Source organism: Pelophylax lessonae (assembly GCF_965119305.1).
Source record: "Pelophylax lessonae genome assembly, chromosome: 2".
Taxonomy (NCBI): domain Eukaryota; kingdom Metazoa; phylum Chordata; class Amphibia; order Anura; family Ranidae; genus Pelophylax; species Pelophylax lessonae.
Window position 1 is genome coordinate 200,465,846 of NC_138769.1, and position 15,999 is coordinate 200,481,844.

The window sequence follows — 15,999 nt, forward strand, 5'->3', positions numbered from 1 at the left end:
TATGGCTTTATTTTAAATACAAAGAATTGGTAGATGTTAACGCTTTTGATGGTGTGATTATATGGTTCCACCTGTATGTGCAGGAATGACTGACTACAGTAAAAAAAAAAAAGCAATACGTGTGTTCTGCTAATACAACAAAGAAAATGTACTTGTGGAAAATTATGAGTCATGCATGTCCATCAAAAAGACATTAAAAGTACTATGTTCTTTGTAAACTGTTTTTTGAACTCGAAAATTATACGGGAACTTAATGGTAATCTGTTATTTTAATTCCTATGATAAATACTGACAAAGTCCATGTTAATTACCTCCGCAGATCAAGAGAACACTGGACAGACATGACCTTATCGTTATATTCTACTTAGTATTCATTTATTTTGTTGAAAGCCAGCTTAAAATGTTAATCTTTATGAAATGCGCAAGCCAAATGAAAATGAATTTGCTTGGATCTGATGTTATGAAACATGCTAGTACGGTACTGTACGAAATTCCTTTATTACATCGGATGATATTGACACTTGACTGGCACTATTGGGAATAAAAAGAACAGTAAAATAAATTATGTAAAACCACAAGGCACCCAACCAGAAATCAGTTTTTGCTTGTTTAGAGTGGGCATATTAAGAAAAGAGGATTTCTGATTGGTTTCGGGAAGGTACTTACAGCTACTGGTGTTGATTTTTACCTTTTAAAACATGTATGTGTATAATGTCCATCATAGGATTAGAAAGTTGCCAACAGGCATCAGCTGATGATGCTCTTACCTTCAACTTGTCGTATCGGTCAGCAAGAGCAGCCACTTGATGATCCCGATGCCGGCCAACCAGTTTACACAAGGCACATATTAGCTGGTCATCTGTCACACAGTACATGTTCACTTTTTCATCCTCATGCTCCAGACACATTAATCCTCGGATGTGTGAGTCAGGGATAGGTTCGATCAAACGATGACCTGTGAAAGGTTTCTTATTAGGGTGAGTTGCCTTCAAGCAGTCATCACAGTAGGACACTTCACAGGTCACACATGTTTTTATGGCCTCTCGTGCCTGGTCCTGGTCACAGAACTGGCAGAGTACTTTCTCACAAGATGTCATACTGTTGTTGGTATCGTATGCCCGCTCACGGCGCGTCTCGCTAGGGGAATTAGGCCCGCTCACAGATGCTTTCTGAAATCTGTCGATGATGTTCTGCAGAGTCACGTTCCGCTTGAGTCCTTCTAAGCCACGCTTGCTGAGTGTGATGACATAACGGCAGGTGGGGCACTGGAAGGCGTTAATAGATTCTACGGATTCGTTGTTGGCACAGTGGGAGACCAGGATGCGATGCGCACAGTTGAAACAGAGGCTGTGAGCGCAAGGCAGCAGCAGTGGGTCCTCAAACAGCTCCAGACAGATAGGGCAGGTCAGTTCAGACTCCAGTGTTTCCATCTTCAGGCAAAGCTTTCCTGTGTCGTCAGCGAAATCCAGGGAAGCTGATCAGCTATCTGGAAGCAAAAATGCAAAAGTTTGATTAGGCGAGAGGGATCAACCATGGGGGGTTGTCAACTTGAATATTAGAGATACAATGACATTTGTTTTGATTAGGTCTGCAAGATACCCGATGTAGACACTCGCTCCGTTGGCAATTAACTTTCTTATTGTTCTCACACACATTTTCCCCAAGCTAATTGGGAATAAACAATGGCCCCAAGTGGTTGCAAAATGCGCTGTTGTCGACTTATAATTAAGAGTTAGGGCATATAAAAATACCTAAAAAAAATAAAGTGGGAAGTGTATAACCAAATCATTTATTATCACATGCAAACTTTGTACAGATCCGAAGGGCTGATCTTAGACTACTAGGGCTGATTTTAGACACTATCAGCTTAACAAGGGATGTTGTATGTATTCTTCCACATAGATTTGTCTAGTAACCCAAACTCAAGACAGGACTGACATATCTCGTTTGTCAGACACAAGAAAAGCAATGCTGGATGGAAAAATATCAGTTATGTTATGAAGGAAAATACCCCTATAAAAAGACTTGCTATCTGCCCGAGTCACACCTGGATCGTCTTCAGTCATCTTCATCTAACGTGATCACTTAAGAAGTCTAACTTGCTGTGAAAAGCTGTCTCACAAGCGTAACTTGGAATTACTGATGCTGCAATTCCTGCTCCACTTTCCAGTCCAAGCAAGGGGGAATGGCTTTGTCGAGTCGCCCTACGCCGCTCTCCCTGCCTCTGCTCTTGTCATGGGCTCACTGCTGCCTCGGGTAGACAGGTCGCTGAAGCAGAAGCAAAAATGATGCTTCACACTGGCTGAGATGTACCACATACTCAGGCTTTGTTGTCCAAGGCCATGGACAGTTTTAGCTAGCACAGCTGCAACACTGTACGCTGTGAAATCCGTGAACTCTCTTTGAATGTGCAGTGAATCATGGAGAACACAAAACAAAAATTGAGGATGCAACAAATCTATGGGTCATTAGGGCTTCTACTCATTAGCAGTAGCTTGGGAATCAAACCCCCCTCTACCAAATGACTTCACTACAATTCAATTTGTGTGTTTTATTATAGAAGCAGATTTTTTTCTTCACAGTCTTCCATAAGCCTCGGGCGAAGAAACATTTCAACAAATCACGGCCTAGCATATGTTTATTCATTTAAAAATGTATGGAGGCAGCTCTGTGTAGCACAGACAACTATTTTCTTTTAACTAAATGTTGTTGATAATGAAAAGGCCAGTAGCTCGTAGTTTAAAACCGCACAGTTCAAGATTTGCATACCTTTAAGGCCTCGTTCACACCTGAGTGAATTTCTGCTTGAAGCTTGTAGCTCCAAAATGCTCAACAAGTCAAATCCCATTTCAATGGCTCCCATTCACATCTGAGCATTCTGTCACCTGAAGCAAAACGCCTGAGAACATGAGCTTCTTTTCTGGATATGCTGTCTGATGAACTTGCCCCTACCCTGACACAGTTTCCTCCCGTTAGAGGTGTCGGTAAGACTTTGAGGTCTGCCCACCATCTCCAGTCTGCTTGGTTGCATCAATACGTTTTGTTCTTTTCATTCTACTGTATTTTCCTTGTACTGCTTATCTTCATCAAGTCATTTACCTATGTACTCTTCCCTACTTAACCACTTAAGCCCCAGGAGATTTTACCCCCTTGCTGACCCGGGCCTATTTTGCGATTCGGCACTGCGTGACTTTAATGGACAATTGTGCGGTCGTGCGACGCTGTACCTAAACAAATTTGACGTCCTTTTTTTCCCACAAACAGAGCTTTTTTTTGGTGGTATTTGATCCCCTGTGCGATTTTTTGATCATGCACTATAAACAAAAAAATAGCGTCAATTGCAAAATTGCAAATTGCAAAAATAACAATATTTTTCACATTTTTTTATATGAAATTCCCCCAAAAAAATGTAAAAATCAAAATTTTTTAACATTTTGGCCAATTTGTTTTATGCTACATATGTTTGGTAAAAAAAAATTCACAAAAAGCCTATTTTGATTGGTTTGCGCAAAAGTTATCGCGTTTACTAACAAAGGGAAAGATTTTTGTTGTTTTTTTTTTAACGCGTAATGGCGGCGATCTGCGATTTTTTTTGTGGTACTGCGACATTGCGGCGGACAGATCGGACCCTTGACTGACATTTTTGACACTTTTGGGGTTACCAGTGACATTTCTACAGTAATCAGTGCTATACATATGCACTGTTACTGTAAAATTACACTGGCAGTGAAGGGTTAACTTTTTTTGAGAGGGAGGGGTTATGTGTGTCCCTAGGGGCGTGATTCTAACTGTGATTGGCTGTGGCTTGAGGTGTAGGAACAGTGATCAATGGTCCTACATAGTAGAACCGCATAATCACTATTCCTACACAGGGGAGAATGACAGGCGGCTTGTTTACATCAGCCGCCTGCCTTTCTCCCTCTGCACCGACAATCGCCGAGTGACCGGCGGACATCGGGTCCGCTGGTCACACACGCGGTAGGGTCCGTGACCATGCAGGAGTGGGAGCGGGCCTCCGGGGGCGTGCGCTCGCTCCCTAGACCCTCACAGGCTAGCGGCGTAGTACTACGTCGCTCTGCCTGTGAGGGGCTGCCCGCCGCAGTAGATAGTCGTGCGGCGGTCGGCAAGCGGTTAAAGAGAAGATGGATATTGTTTTGGTTGTTGTACCTTTATCTGGTAAAATTCAATAAAAATATGGTAAATAAAAAAATAAAAAAAAGGAAAATGAGCTTCTTTTGGACAGATTGGGCCCCATAGACCTCAATGGGAACACCTGAAAATGCATTTTCTGCTCAAACAGCAGCTCTCTACCCCTATTCTTCTTCTAGTGCTTTCTATTGGCTAAAAAAAAAACACCTGAAGATGTAAAATGCTTGTAATACGCTTCTAAAGCCACTCAAAAACTCTTAAATAAAAACGTCTGAAAGTTACTCTGCTCAGGTGTGAATGCAGCCTAAGCGCAACACCAAGCAGCAGCTAAACTGGCCCTGTATCTTTCCCCGCCACCTGCTGCCATCTCATGTACAGTAATACCTTGGTTTGCGAGTAACCTGGTTTAGGAGAGTTTTGAAAGACGAGCAACATTTTTTAAAAACATTTTGCCTTGATATGCGAGTGCTGTCTTGATATACGAACAGTATTAGACTCACAATGTTAAAGTGGTTTAGCAATGCTAAAGTGGTTTAGTACAGTATAAGCATGCCATCCCCTCTGTCACATAACATTATGTGTCCCTGTGCCTGTACTGTATATAAAAGATGCTGATTTTTTACTGTATCAGAGTGTCTCCCGGCGCTCATGTGACTCCTCGTCTCTCTGGTCTCCCCGGCGCGCAGGGCCGAGCACTCCTGCTGACGTCATCCGTGGAGGAGAAAAGCAGAGAGCCGAGGAGTCACGTGAGCGACGGGAGATGCTATGATACAGTAGAAATCAGCATTTTATATACAGTACAAAGGGACACAATTTTATTTAACATTTTATTTTAATGGCATGCTTATACTGTACTTTAGATATGATAGCAGCATATTTTTATTTATACCAAAAAATGGTTGTGGAACGAATCACCTGAGTTTCCATTATTTCTTATGGGAAAATTTGCTTTGATATACGAGTGCTTTGAAATACAAGCATGCTGCTGGAACGAATTATGCTTGCACAACAAGGTATTACTGTAATTCCATCCCACTTCTTTCAAAATTGCTAATATTTTCCTTTACTTTTTTTTTGCAGAGTTCTCCCAAATTTGCCTAGGCGAAAATGAGGTTTCTTTTTGCCTGCAGCCTCCTGGGATACCCATGTCATGCATCCCAAGAGAGTGATCGTTATTTCCCTGCACATGTGCCATGCCACATCCTCAGGGAGGTAGGCCTTCTCTGCCTGGTACTTGGAGGAGGCCTTCTGGTGGTGCACCATGACACATTCCCATCATCAGGAAGCTAGCTGCAAGACTGGAAGAATCAGCCAGCTTCCTCATGATGTCACAGAAGAGCATAGCAGTGTGGAACCTGGTGTACAGCAACAGGGTGGCTGATCCCTACAGAACATCACTGGGATGTATGGTATTTGTGGATTATATCTCAAAAAAGGTACCGGGAGTGAAGTTCCTCTTTAAAGTGTTACTAAACCCACAACAGTAAAATCAGTTTGTATATGCAGTAAAGCATACTTCCTATACTCACTGTGTAACCTAAGGGTTAATCCCCTGCACTGTGTAAAAGGATACTGTCTTCTCTGACCCTCCCCTTCTTTCACAGTCCCCAAACCATCACCTGATAGAACAGAGCCTTGGGGACACTCTGCATATGCTCAGTTTTTTTTTTTTTTGTGATCAGCACAGGGCCAATCAGCACTGTCCAGACAGAGGGTCAGGGGTCCTGCAGCCTCATAGGACAATCAGGGGAGAATGAAAAGTCCTTCTACAAGCTTTAATCAGTGTTAATCAGTCAGACACTGATAGAAGTCGCAAGACTGCTATATACTGCCGATGAGAAAAGGTATTTAGCCATTTATATTTACTACAATAATTGCATTTCCATGTTCTGTGTACTGTGGGAGACCAGATATAGTGAATGCAAGCGCCTGGGTTTAGAAACACTTTAAAGTAGAGCTATAGGCAAAACTTTTTTTTTTTTGGATAGAGTAAGGGAGGGTTATAACTCTTGTCAGATTTTATTTGCCATCTGTGTCCCATTGTGGAGATTTCCCTTCACTTCCTGTTCCATAACCAAACAGGAAGTGAGATGAAATCCCTGCAAATTAAGGGAATTCCTGGGGAACCCGCAGGTCACAAGAATTAGTGCCCCCATTGGAAGATTTCCCCTCGATTACTTTTCATAGATCACCCAGAGGGGAATGTTTTTTTTTCTCAACAAAAGTGGAGTTACTCTTTAAATTGTGTTTTTTTACATTTGCCTGGAGGTCAGCTTCAGATTATTAATTTTATAAAGAAAAAATAAAAACATCCGTTACAGCTATAATATAAGATGTCCTGGATCTTCCGATCTAATCTTACTACACAGGGCTTTTGCCAACTCACAGACAAGTATTATACAAAACTCTTTTTATGTCAGTTCATCTGCTCAGCCCCACTACAACCTTGGCCTAAAGTCCTAAGAACATAGGAAATGTCAAACAAAATTTGTCATGAATGCCGATGTTGTCATACTCCTAAGCCCCGAACTTTGTTAACCGTGGTGTCACAGACAATGAAAAAGCTGTTCTGCCACAACAGACATCCAGGGCGAGAGTACAAACCTGTATTCCTGCCAAGGACTGGTAAGAACAGCATTGTATAACAATACATCTGTCTAAAGGTACACCGCGTACTTAGATTCTCCAATAAAAATTATATGGTGTCATCACCATTCAACCGACTGAGCAAGCACCTCATTGAGAATAACCTTCTTGATCCCCTTCAGTCTGGATTTTGCCGGCAGCACTCCACAGAAACTTCTCTCCTGAAACTTACAAATTACTTACCAACAGCTAAAACCAATGGCTCCGTACTCTTACTCTTGGACCTCTCTGCTGCCTTTGATACAGTTTACCACCCCCACCTCCTCAAAAAACTAAATTTGCTTGATCTGTGCTCTCCGTTGGTTCGAATCTTACCTATTTCACCACACCTTCAGTGTCACTTGCAATGCCACTTACTCCTCCGCAACTCCTCTTACCATTGGGGTCCACCAAGGTTCTGTCCTTGGACCTCTGCTATTCTCGATCTACACCTCTTCCATGGGTCAGCTAATAGACTCCCATTGCTTCCACTACCATTTCTATGCTGATGACACCCAAATCTATCTATCAACCAAGCCGCTCTCTTTGGTCCTCTCAATACCTCCTGCTCTCTAACTCCCTTGTCACCTCCTCCCATGCTCACCTCCAGGATTTCTCTAGAGCTTCTCCCATCCTTTGGAACTCTTTACCCCAATCTGTCCGACTGTCCACTAATCTATTCATCTTTAGACGATCCCTAAAAACCTTTCTCTTTAAAGAAGCCTATCCAGCTTCTAACTAATACACTGTTTCACTTTCTCCATCAGCTCATCCCCCACAGCTATTACCTTTTGTATCAATTGACCCTCCCTTTTAGATTGTAAGCTCTAAACGAGCAGGGCCCTCTGATTCCTTTTGTACCAAATTGTTTTGTAACTCTGTCTGCCTTCATTTTGTTAAGCGCTGAAACTGTTGGCGCTATATAAATCCTGTATTATAATAATAATATTAATAATCAGAATATACTGCATTAAAGATCATAGCAGGCAGTATATATAAGGGTGTCACCCTTTGTGTTTTCTTGCATTTTAAAAGCAGCCCTATTATACAGTTCGGTCTTTTGTTAGTAAAATAAAATGCTAGCCAGCTCACTTGCACCACTGCAATGGGCAGCCTGATTGACCAATAGTAAGGTGTCTGAAGGGGGCTCGCCAATTTGCATAATAGAGTGCCCCAGGTTTCAAGACCCTGAGTTTTTATGAAGACGTTTAAAGTGGTAGTAAACTCTGTTACACCACTTATACCTACAGGGAAGCCTATAATAAGACTTACCTGGGCTGGGACAAGGGGTGGGCAGGAGGGACGGCTGCCCTGGGCACTGTGGAACCATGCGAGGTGGGGGGGGCACAAGGCGATTGGGGGGGGGGGGATTTGTGTTGGAAGGGGGGATTTGAGGTCAGCAGGGAGTAAGTATTGTTCTAGTTGGGGAAATTTGGGGAAGGGGGTGCTAAGAATGATGATTTATGCCCCGTACACACGTGCAGATTATCTGAAGACTTTTGTCTTCAGATTTACCTTTTCTATGTAGTGCAAGGGCCTGCCGGATTGCATACAAATTGAAAGTGTTTAGGTTTGACCTCATATTATATGGTTTTGGTAAGTCTGCAGACAAAAGTCTTCAGATAATCTGCACGTGTGTACGGGGCATTAGGGGGATTTGTGTTGGAAAGGGGGATGGGGGGGATATTTCTGCTGGAGAAGGGGGGGGGGGCAATGTGTACTAGAAGGGGACATTTTTTAGGGATTTGTGCATTTTTTATTTTTTTGGGGGGGCAAGGATTTGTGCTGAGATGGAGGTATTTAGCAGCAGGGGGCGGATTTGTACTTGGAGAAGGGGGCATTTAGTCTGCATTGAGTAAAACTTAATTCTAACACATAATAATCAATGTAATTTATTTGTTTATTATTGGTACGTACATAGCGCCATCAACTTGCGCAGCGCTTTACATATATATTATGACTTCACAACAGTACCCGCCCTCAAGGAGCCCGATTATAAAAGCATAAATTACTTTGAATGAAACCTGGCTATAAAATACTAATGCGATAGAATTCTAAGAAATGTAAAAAGTTTAGCATAAATATACCATTAAATAAGACTTGAAAATCTAGAATCAAAGTGAACTAGCTGGCTATGAAAAGGGCTGGATGACCTAAATCTGTAGTTACTCTGGGATTTTCACATAGATCAAAACACAATCTTGTTAGGAGACAGAGCTAAAAATATAATAATCATCAGAAGACAATTTCTACCAATGAGGCACAAAGGAAAAAAGAAGAAAGAGAAAATAACGCTGCACGTATTGCAGGATGGTAAAAGACAGAACTTAACAGTGTATTTCAACTTTGTAAGCCAAATTGGGAAAATACCAAGTTTAAATTTGTTGCATGTTCCTTTTTACAGAGCATTATTAAAAAAAATAAATGTAAAAATTGCTGCTTACTTTTTTTCCCCTTTCCTAAACACTCCAAAACAGACGTTTCCCTGTTACACAGCGCTAACGGAGGCGGCTAGGGATTTAATGTCTGGCACAATTGAAGCTGAATTTTAGTGATTTGTTTTTTAAACAGCACCAGGGCCGGTACTTATCAGCAATGATGTCCATTCAGCACTAGTTCCCACTGGTGAGATGCGGGAAACCCTGCGATTTAGTGTCAGTTCCCGCATCGCACCTAAATCGCACACTGGTATCTGCGAACCACTGCGGGTGTCAATGTAAAGGTAATGACACCCTCAGATCGGTTCGCAGATGGCAGTGCGAACTGTCAAATGGTGCAGGAATCAGATCGCATAGGTGTGAACACTCATGCGGGCACCATTTTTGTGTGAATACAATGTGATTTTAGCCATACAGTTTGTATGGCTGAAATCGCAACGCACAGACATGGTATGTGATCTGCACAGCGTCTAACATCGCACCAGTGTGAACCCAGTCTCCGTGTGTTGGCGGCTCCTGTTAACAATAGAAATCATCAGTCTTATGGCACTGGATACATTGTCAAAAGTTCAGACTATGCTCATCCTTTCTTACCCATTCTCCATTCATAAAAGCGGTGCAATAGGTTCCCACAATGTAGAGTTCAGTCATTGGAGGACAAGCAGATGAATAAAATTTGCATCATAGGAACCTATAGTACAGTTCAGTTGCTATGAATAAAGCATGAAGCGGAAATGCAGGTATAGTCGGTATTTTTCACGAGTGCCTATCACAGGTGCAGCCACCAATATTGACCCCTGCAGCACCAGAAGAGCACCGCTGTGTGGGGTATCTGGGGACAAAGTACTGAGGATTTCTTTTGTAAACAGCAGATATCAGCACATGGGACAAACTTCATTGCTGCTGGTAGTGTACCTGGTGCTTCAGCTTTAAGCCTGTTTATACTGTGCTAGTAAATCTCATTACCAATTGTAAACTAGATTTTAGATGTATGCGATGTCCCTAACAAAGGATTAGGCCTAGTACACACGATGAGATTATCGGTCCAATGATTGTCCATTTTTTTTTTGCATGCTAGTCTCCACATCAAAAAACGAATAGGTTATTAAAGTACCAAAATTCTCGTAAGACAGAATCAAAATTCTGAAGTAATGTATTTGTATTGTATTTTCGGACGAAAACCGTACTCTGTCATTGTACGAGAAAAATTTTCGTATTTGTCCCTTCTGATAGTTTCCGACGAAAGCTGCGTACTAACGATCAGATTATCGTACGATCACGTTGAAAGCTGTATTTTTGGTACGATATTCTGATTGTGTGTACGGGGCTTTTTAAGATATAGACACCTGATTAATGAATTGTGTGTTAATAAGGGAAAAGTCAGTTTGTCCCCACTTTGAGGACAGACTTAGTTTGAAATTGTTCAGAATAGCCTGCAGCCTGCTTCTAACGGTTTAGAAAATCGTATGAAAATTACTGCTTTCAAATGGTTTGATAATCTGATCATTAGTACACAGTTTTCGAGAGCCGATCACGATAGTTCATGTGGTATTATCTGATGGGACAAGCACGAAAATGTTTCTCATACGATACCAGATCGTACGATTATCGTTTAATAAGTACAGTTGTCGTTCGAAAAAAAAATACATATACACTACAACACATGACATCACATAGAAAATCCTCCGCACCACCATCAACAGCGCGCTCCACGAGCACTTCAAGCCCTCGCTTTCAGATCGCTATACTGCAGGGTAGTCTTCCCGGTCAGGATTGCAGTCTGACGACGGTGAGAGCCGGCGGTGTAGAGGATGGTCTATGTAGACAGCTTTACCCCAGATGCCTGCATTCTTAGATGTGCCTGTTTAGCAACCATGTGAGTTGCTAAATGTTGTACCTTCATTAAAGCGGAGTTACACCCAAAAGTGGAACTTCCGCTTTAAGTAGCCCTAACCCCCTGACATGCCACATTTGGCATGTCATTATTTTGGGGGAAGAGCGGGGACCTAGTTTTGACAGGTACCCGCTCCTACTTCCGCTCGGGGCGCCGCATCTCCCCCTCCTTCCCTTCGATTTTCTGGGACATACGTCAGAGGTCACAGAAGAATCAAGACACGCATCGTGACTCAGACATGCGCAGTGCGTACCCGGCTGTGAAGCCGCAAGCTGTGACAGCCAGGTGCCATCACTAGTAATGCCGGCACCTCCGAGACAAGAGGGAGAGGATTGAGGCTTCGGGCGGCCGCATCGCTGGACCATGGGACAGGTGAGTGTGTGTTTATTAAACGTCGGCAGCTACACTTTTTGTAACTGCTGACTTTAAGGCCCTGTTCACACCTGAGCGTTTTTCAGCTCCTAAAACGCTCATCTCTGAAGTCTCAAAATGCCCAACAAGCAAAATCCTATTCATTTCAATGGCCCCTGTTCACATATGAGCATTTTGTTGCCTGAAGCAAAACACCCAAAGCTCAAAAAAGTGTTTTTTGGCAGATTACAAGCGTTTTTCTTAGATGTCAATACCTGCCTCTAAACACCTGCAAAAAACACCTTAAAAAAAAAAAAAAACGCCTGAAAAACCACCCGAAAAAACTATAGTCTCAGGTGTGAATGGAGCCTTAATAAACACAAAAAAGGCTGGAACATTGCTTTAAGAGCCGGTTCACACTAAGGCGACACGACTCCTTACTACTTCGGGGGCGACTTGTGCATTACCATGCACCACGACTCCGGAGCGACTTGCAGAGACTTCACATAATGGAAGTCTATGCAAGTCGCTCCGAGGTCGCCCCGAAGTAATACAGGACCCTTTTTCTAAATCGGAGCGACTTGTGTCTCTCCTATTAGAACGGGTCCTGTAGCGGTCAATGGACCGCGAGGGAGCGCGACTTGTCAGGCTGACAAGTCGCCTGACAAGTCGCGCTAGAGTGAACCGACTCTAAATGTAACCATATTGCTACACTTAGAGGCGCATCTCTTCTCTTTTATACTCTGTAGCTCCTGCTGGATTTTGCTTCTAATCCCCTTGTGGAGGCGCCATTTATGGGTGGACATTTTATGGTTACACAACCATCACATTGCTATATCTTTTTATATGGACTATAGATTGAAGGACTTATGAATAAATGGTTGTGGAAGGAATCATCTGAGTTTCCATTATTTCTTATGAGGAAATTTGCTTTGATATAAGAGTGCTTTGGATTACAAACATGTTTCCGGAACTAATTATGCTCGCAATCCAAGGTTTTACTGTATTACATTTTTGGTTTTGGGTTTAATACCGCCCGCTTTAATGTAAAAAAAGATAATCCAATATACGCAAACTCCTCCAAGGAACTTACATACAAAATCACAGGCATGTACAATAAAGGGCCAACTTGGTCAGAAGCCATTTAAACCACCAATATTCTTAAGGTCTGTGGAGCACATTGAGACAACCCATATAAACACAGACAGAATATACAAAATAACTGTGGGCAGATTCCGTAATCACGGGGTAGATATACTCGTTTATTGCCAGTTTAAACAAAAAGTGATTAAACAAGGAATAAAATATTTCAGGATTGAATTGAAAACTTGATTTTGCCACACAGTCAAAGTGCAACGTCCCTGTTAGCAAAAACGACATTTCCGACCACAATTATTTTAATGGATATAAACACAGCTGTGCAAAAGAAAAAGGAAAAGATGTATTTCACCCTAATTCTGCATCACATTTTTTTTCAAACAAAAATAAATTCAACCAAATACCAAACAGATTACCAATTTTCTTAGTTTAGGTGCTAAAGTTTATTTGGCCTGTTAATTGGATAATGGCCTTCACCCCACAGTGGCCGTTATATAGAGATGTGTTACCTTTTAATTTTTTTGTAGCAGATATTACAATATTCTTTGCTTCTGAAAAAAATCATTAGTGCCACCTGAGTAGAGTACATGAGGTTATCCAGACGCTTGCATATTAGTGGGGTCAACATGGCAAAAGTTGAAATAGCTAAAGAGGTTAAATAGACACCGTAACATTGCCCACTCATGGTGAAGTGACAGTGCCTTTATAAAGCCCCTGCCCACTTTCTTCCATGTTAATAAAGCAACTCTGACATTGTTATATGGTTTGTACCAACCCCTCTAACAGTAAGTTTACCCACTTTAGCTCCAGAAGATTTACCCCCGTTCATGACCGGGCCATTTTTTTTGCAATACGGCACTGCGTTACTTTAACTGGCAATTGTGCGGTCATGCGACATTGTACCCAAATAAAAATTATGTCCTTTTTTCCCCCACAAATAAGAGGTTTTTTTGGGGGGTGGGTGGGGGGGCTGGGAGGTTGGTGGTATTTGATCACCTCTATGTTCTTGTTTTTTTTTTTTTGCGCTATAAACAACCAAAGAGCAACAATTTTGAAAAAATATATATATTTTTTTACTTTCTGCTATAAAACATATCAAATCAAAAATGTAAATAATCGAATTTCTTCATCAATTTAGGACAATATGTATTCCACTACATGCTTTTGGTAAAGAAAAAATCCCAATAGGCGTATATTGATTGGTTTGTGTCTACAAACTATAGGATACATTTATGGAATTATTATTGTTTTTACTAGTAATGGCGGCAATCAGCGATTTTCAGCGGGACTGCGACACCAGGTTGGACAAATCTGACACTGACACTTTTTGGGGACCAGTGACACCAATACAGTAATCAGTGCTAAAAAAAATGCACGATCACTGTATAAATGACACTGGCAGGGAAGGGGTTAACATCAGGGGCTATCAGAGTCTGTTAGAGTGTGAGGCGAGGAGAGCCGATCAGCGGCTCCTCCTCACAGGGGAGACAAAGACAGGTGATCAGGGCACTGATCATCAGTGCCCTGATTACACAAAAATGAAATAGAGTGCCAATCAATGCCCACCATCAGTGCCCACCATCAGTGCCCATAGTGCTACCAGTCAGTGCCTGCTCATCTAGGCACTGACTGGCAGCACTATGGGCACTGATGGTGCTGCCCATAAGTGCTTATCAGTGCCACCTCTCAGTGCTCATCAGTGCTGCCTATCCGTGCTCATCAGTGCTGTCTATCAGTGCTCATCAGTGCTGCCTATCAGTGCTCATCAGTGCCACCTATTATTACCTCCTCATCAGTGCCCATAAGTGCCACCTCATCAGTGCCGCCTCATCAGCGCACATCAGTGAAGGAGAAAAATTATTCATTTTCAAAATTTACTCACAGAAAATAAGAAAAAAAAAAAATCTTTTTTTTTTGTAAGAAATAAAAAACTCAGCGGTGATTAAATACCACCAAAAGAAAACTCAAATTGTGTGAAAAAAATGATAAAAATGTCATATGGGTACAGTGTAGCATGACTGCACAATTGTCATTCAAAGTGTGACAGCGCTGAAAGCTGAAAATTGGCCTGGGCAGGAAGGGGGTGAAAGTGCACTGTATTGAAGTGGTTAAGGTTCCTTTCTCTCAATTGCAATTGTTCCAATAATGTTAAGTATTAAAGTTCATTCTTTTTTTTTTTTTTCTGAAATCAAGTAGGTGTGTCTGTCAGAGACGCAATTCCACAGCATTAGCAGTCTGTCCATTTCTTTCATCTGTTGCCTAGAGTTCCTCATTAATAAATATAGAACTCTCATTTTGCAGTGACCTGTCTATGCAGATAGAGCTCATCATTATGTTTGCATGGAAGGGCAAACTATGCTAGATTTCACCTGTAACACGGTTACAAATAACTTTTATAATAATAGGTCAAGACCAACATTAACAGAGGAAGTGAAGAGTATTCCTCCATGATGTTTAAAGTATATGCGGACACTTACCTTGAAAAACAACCCATCCAGTTTAAAATAGAAACAAAAGGCAAAACGCGTGTGTGTATGTGTGTATATATATATATATATATATATATATATATATAAATATATATAACGCTGCCTCGGAGAGGAGGGAGGGTCAGCGCCGATTATTCACACACAGTCCCCCCCTCCTGTACCGGCTCCAGGGATAGACGTCACATGTCCCGGCATTGGACCAGTGTTCTGTCTATCATAGGAGCCGTTCCAGGAGGCGGGACTGTGTGTATTGAGTAGACAGGTGATCCCTCTATGTAATCCAGCACTGATCAGGCTTCTTTGATGGGCGATGACAAGGCTGCAGATGGGCACTGATCAGGCTGCATTGATAGGCAAAGGTGAGGGTGCATTGATGGGTGATGGCAAGGCTGCAGATGGGCACTGATCAGGCTGCATAGATAGGCAATAATGAGGGTGCATTGATGGGCAATGGCGAGGCTGCAGATGGGCACTGGCAAGGCTGCAGATGGGCATTGATCAGGCTGCACTGATGGGCAATGGTGAGGGTGCATTGATGGGCACTGGTGAGGCTGCAGATGGGCACTTATAAAGCTGCATTGATGGGCTCTGACCTTTATTTTGCTTCAAAGTTCTTTATTGAAAATTTTAGTTTTTTTCCTGAAACTTTCCTCTTAAAATTAAGGTGTGTGTTATAAACCTGTGCGTGTTATACGCTGATAAATAAGGTGTATATATATATATATATATATATATATATATATACACACACACACACACATACATACATACAGTATCACACACACACACGTCATAAATACCTTTTTTTTTCTTTTTATAAGTGATCACATAATCTATGTTCTTAGCTGTATAAAAGGCTTAGAGAGCTGGGGTGGAGAAGCAGCAGAACACTGGTTTTCCTAGTGAATAGCTGTGCATAGGGGTGTGTCAGCCCAAGTTTGCCCACTGGAGGACA

At 42.0% G+C, this 15,999-nt stretch overlaps 1 protein-coding gene across 4 annotated transcripts in view; it reads right to left on the reverse strand.

The window, feature by feature from the left end:
* The window catches only part of MID1 (midline 1), a 726,570-nt gene that overhangs the window by 178,418 nt on the left and 532,153 nt on the right, over positions 1-15,999 (reverse strand). For all 4 annotated transcript variants that reach the window (XM_082245438.1, XM_082245439.1, XM_082245436.1 and 1 more), the window contains exon 2: positions 768-1,486. In XM_082245438.1, coding sequence (XP_082101564.1) covers positions 768-1,430 — 663 coding nt within the window. In that variant the 5' untranslated portion in view covers positions 1,431-1,486. The remainder of the gene's footprint in view (positions 1-767; positions 1,487-15,999) is intronic.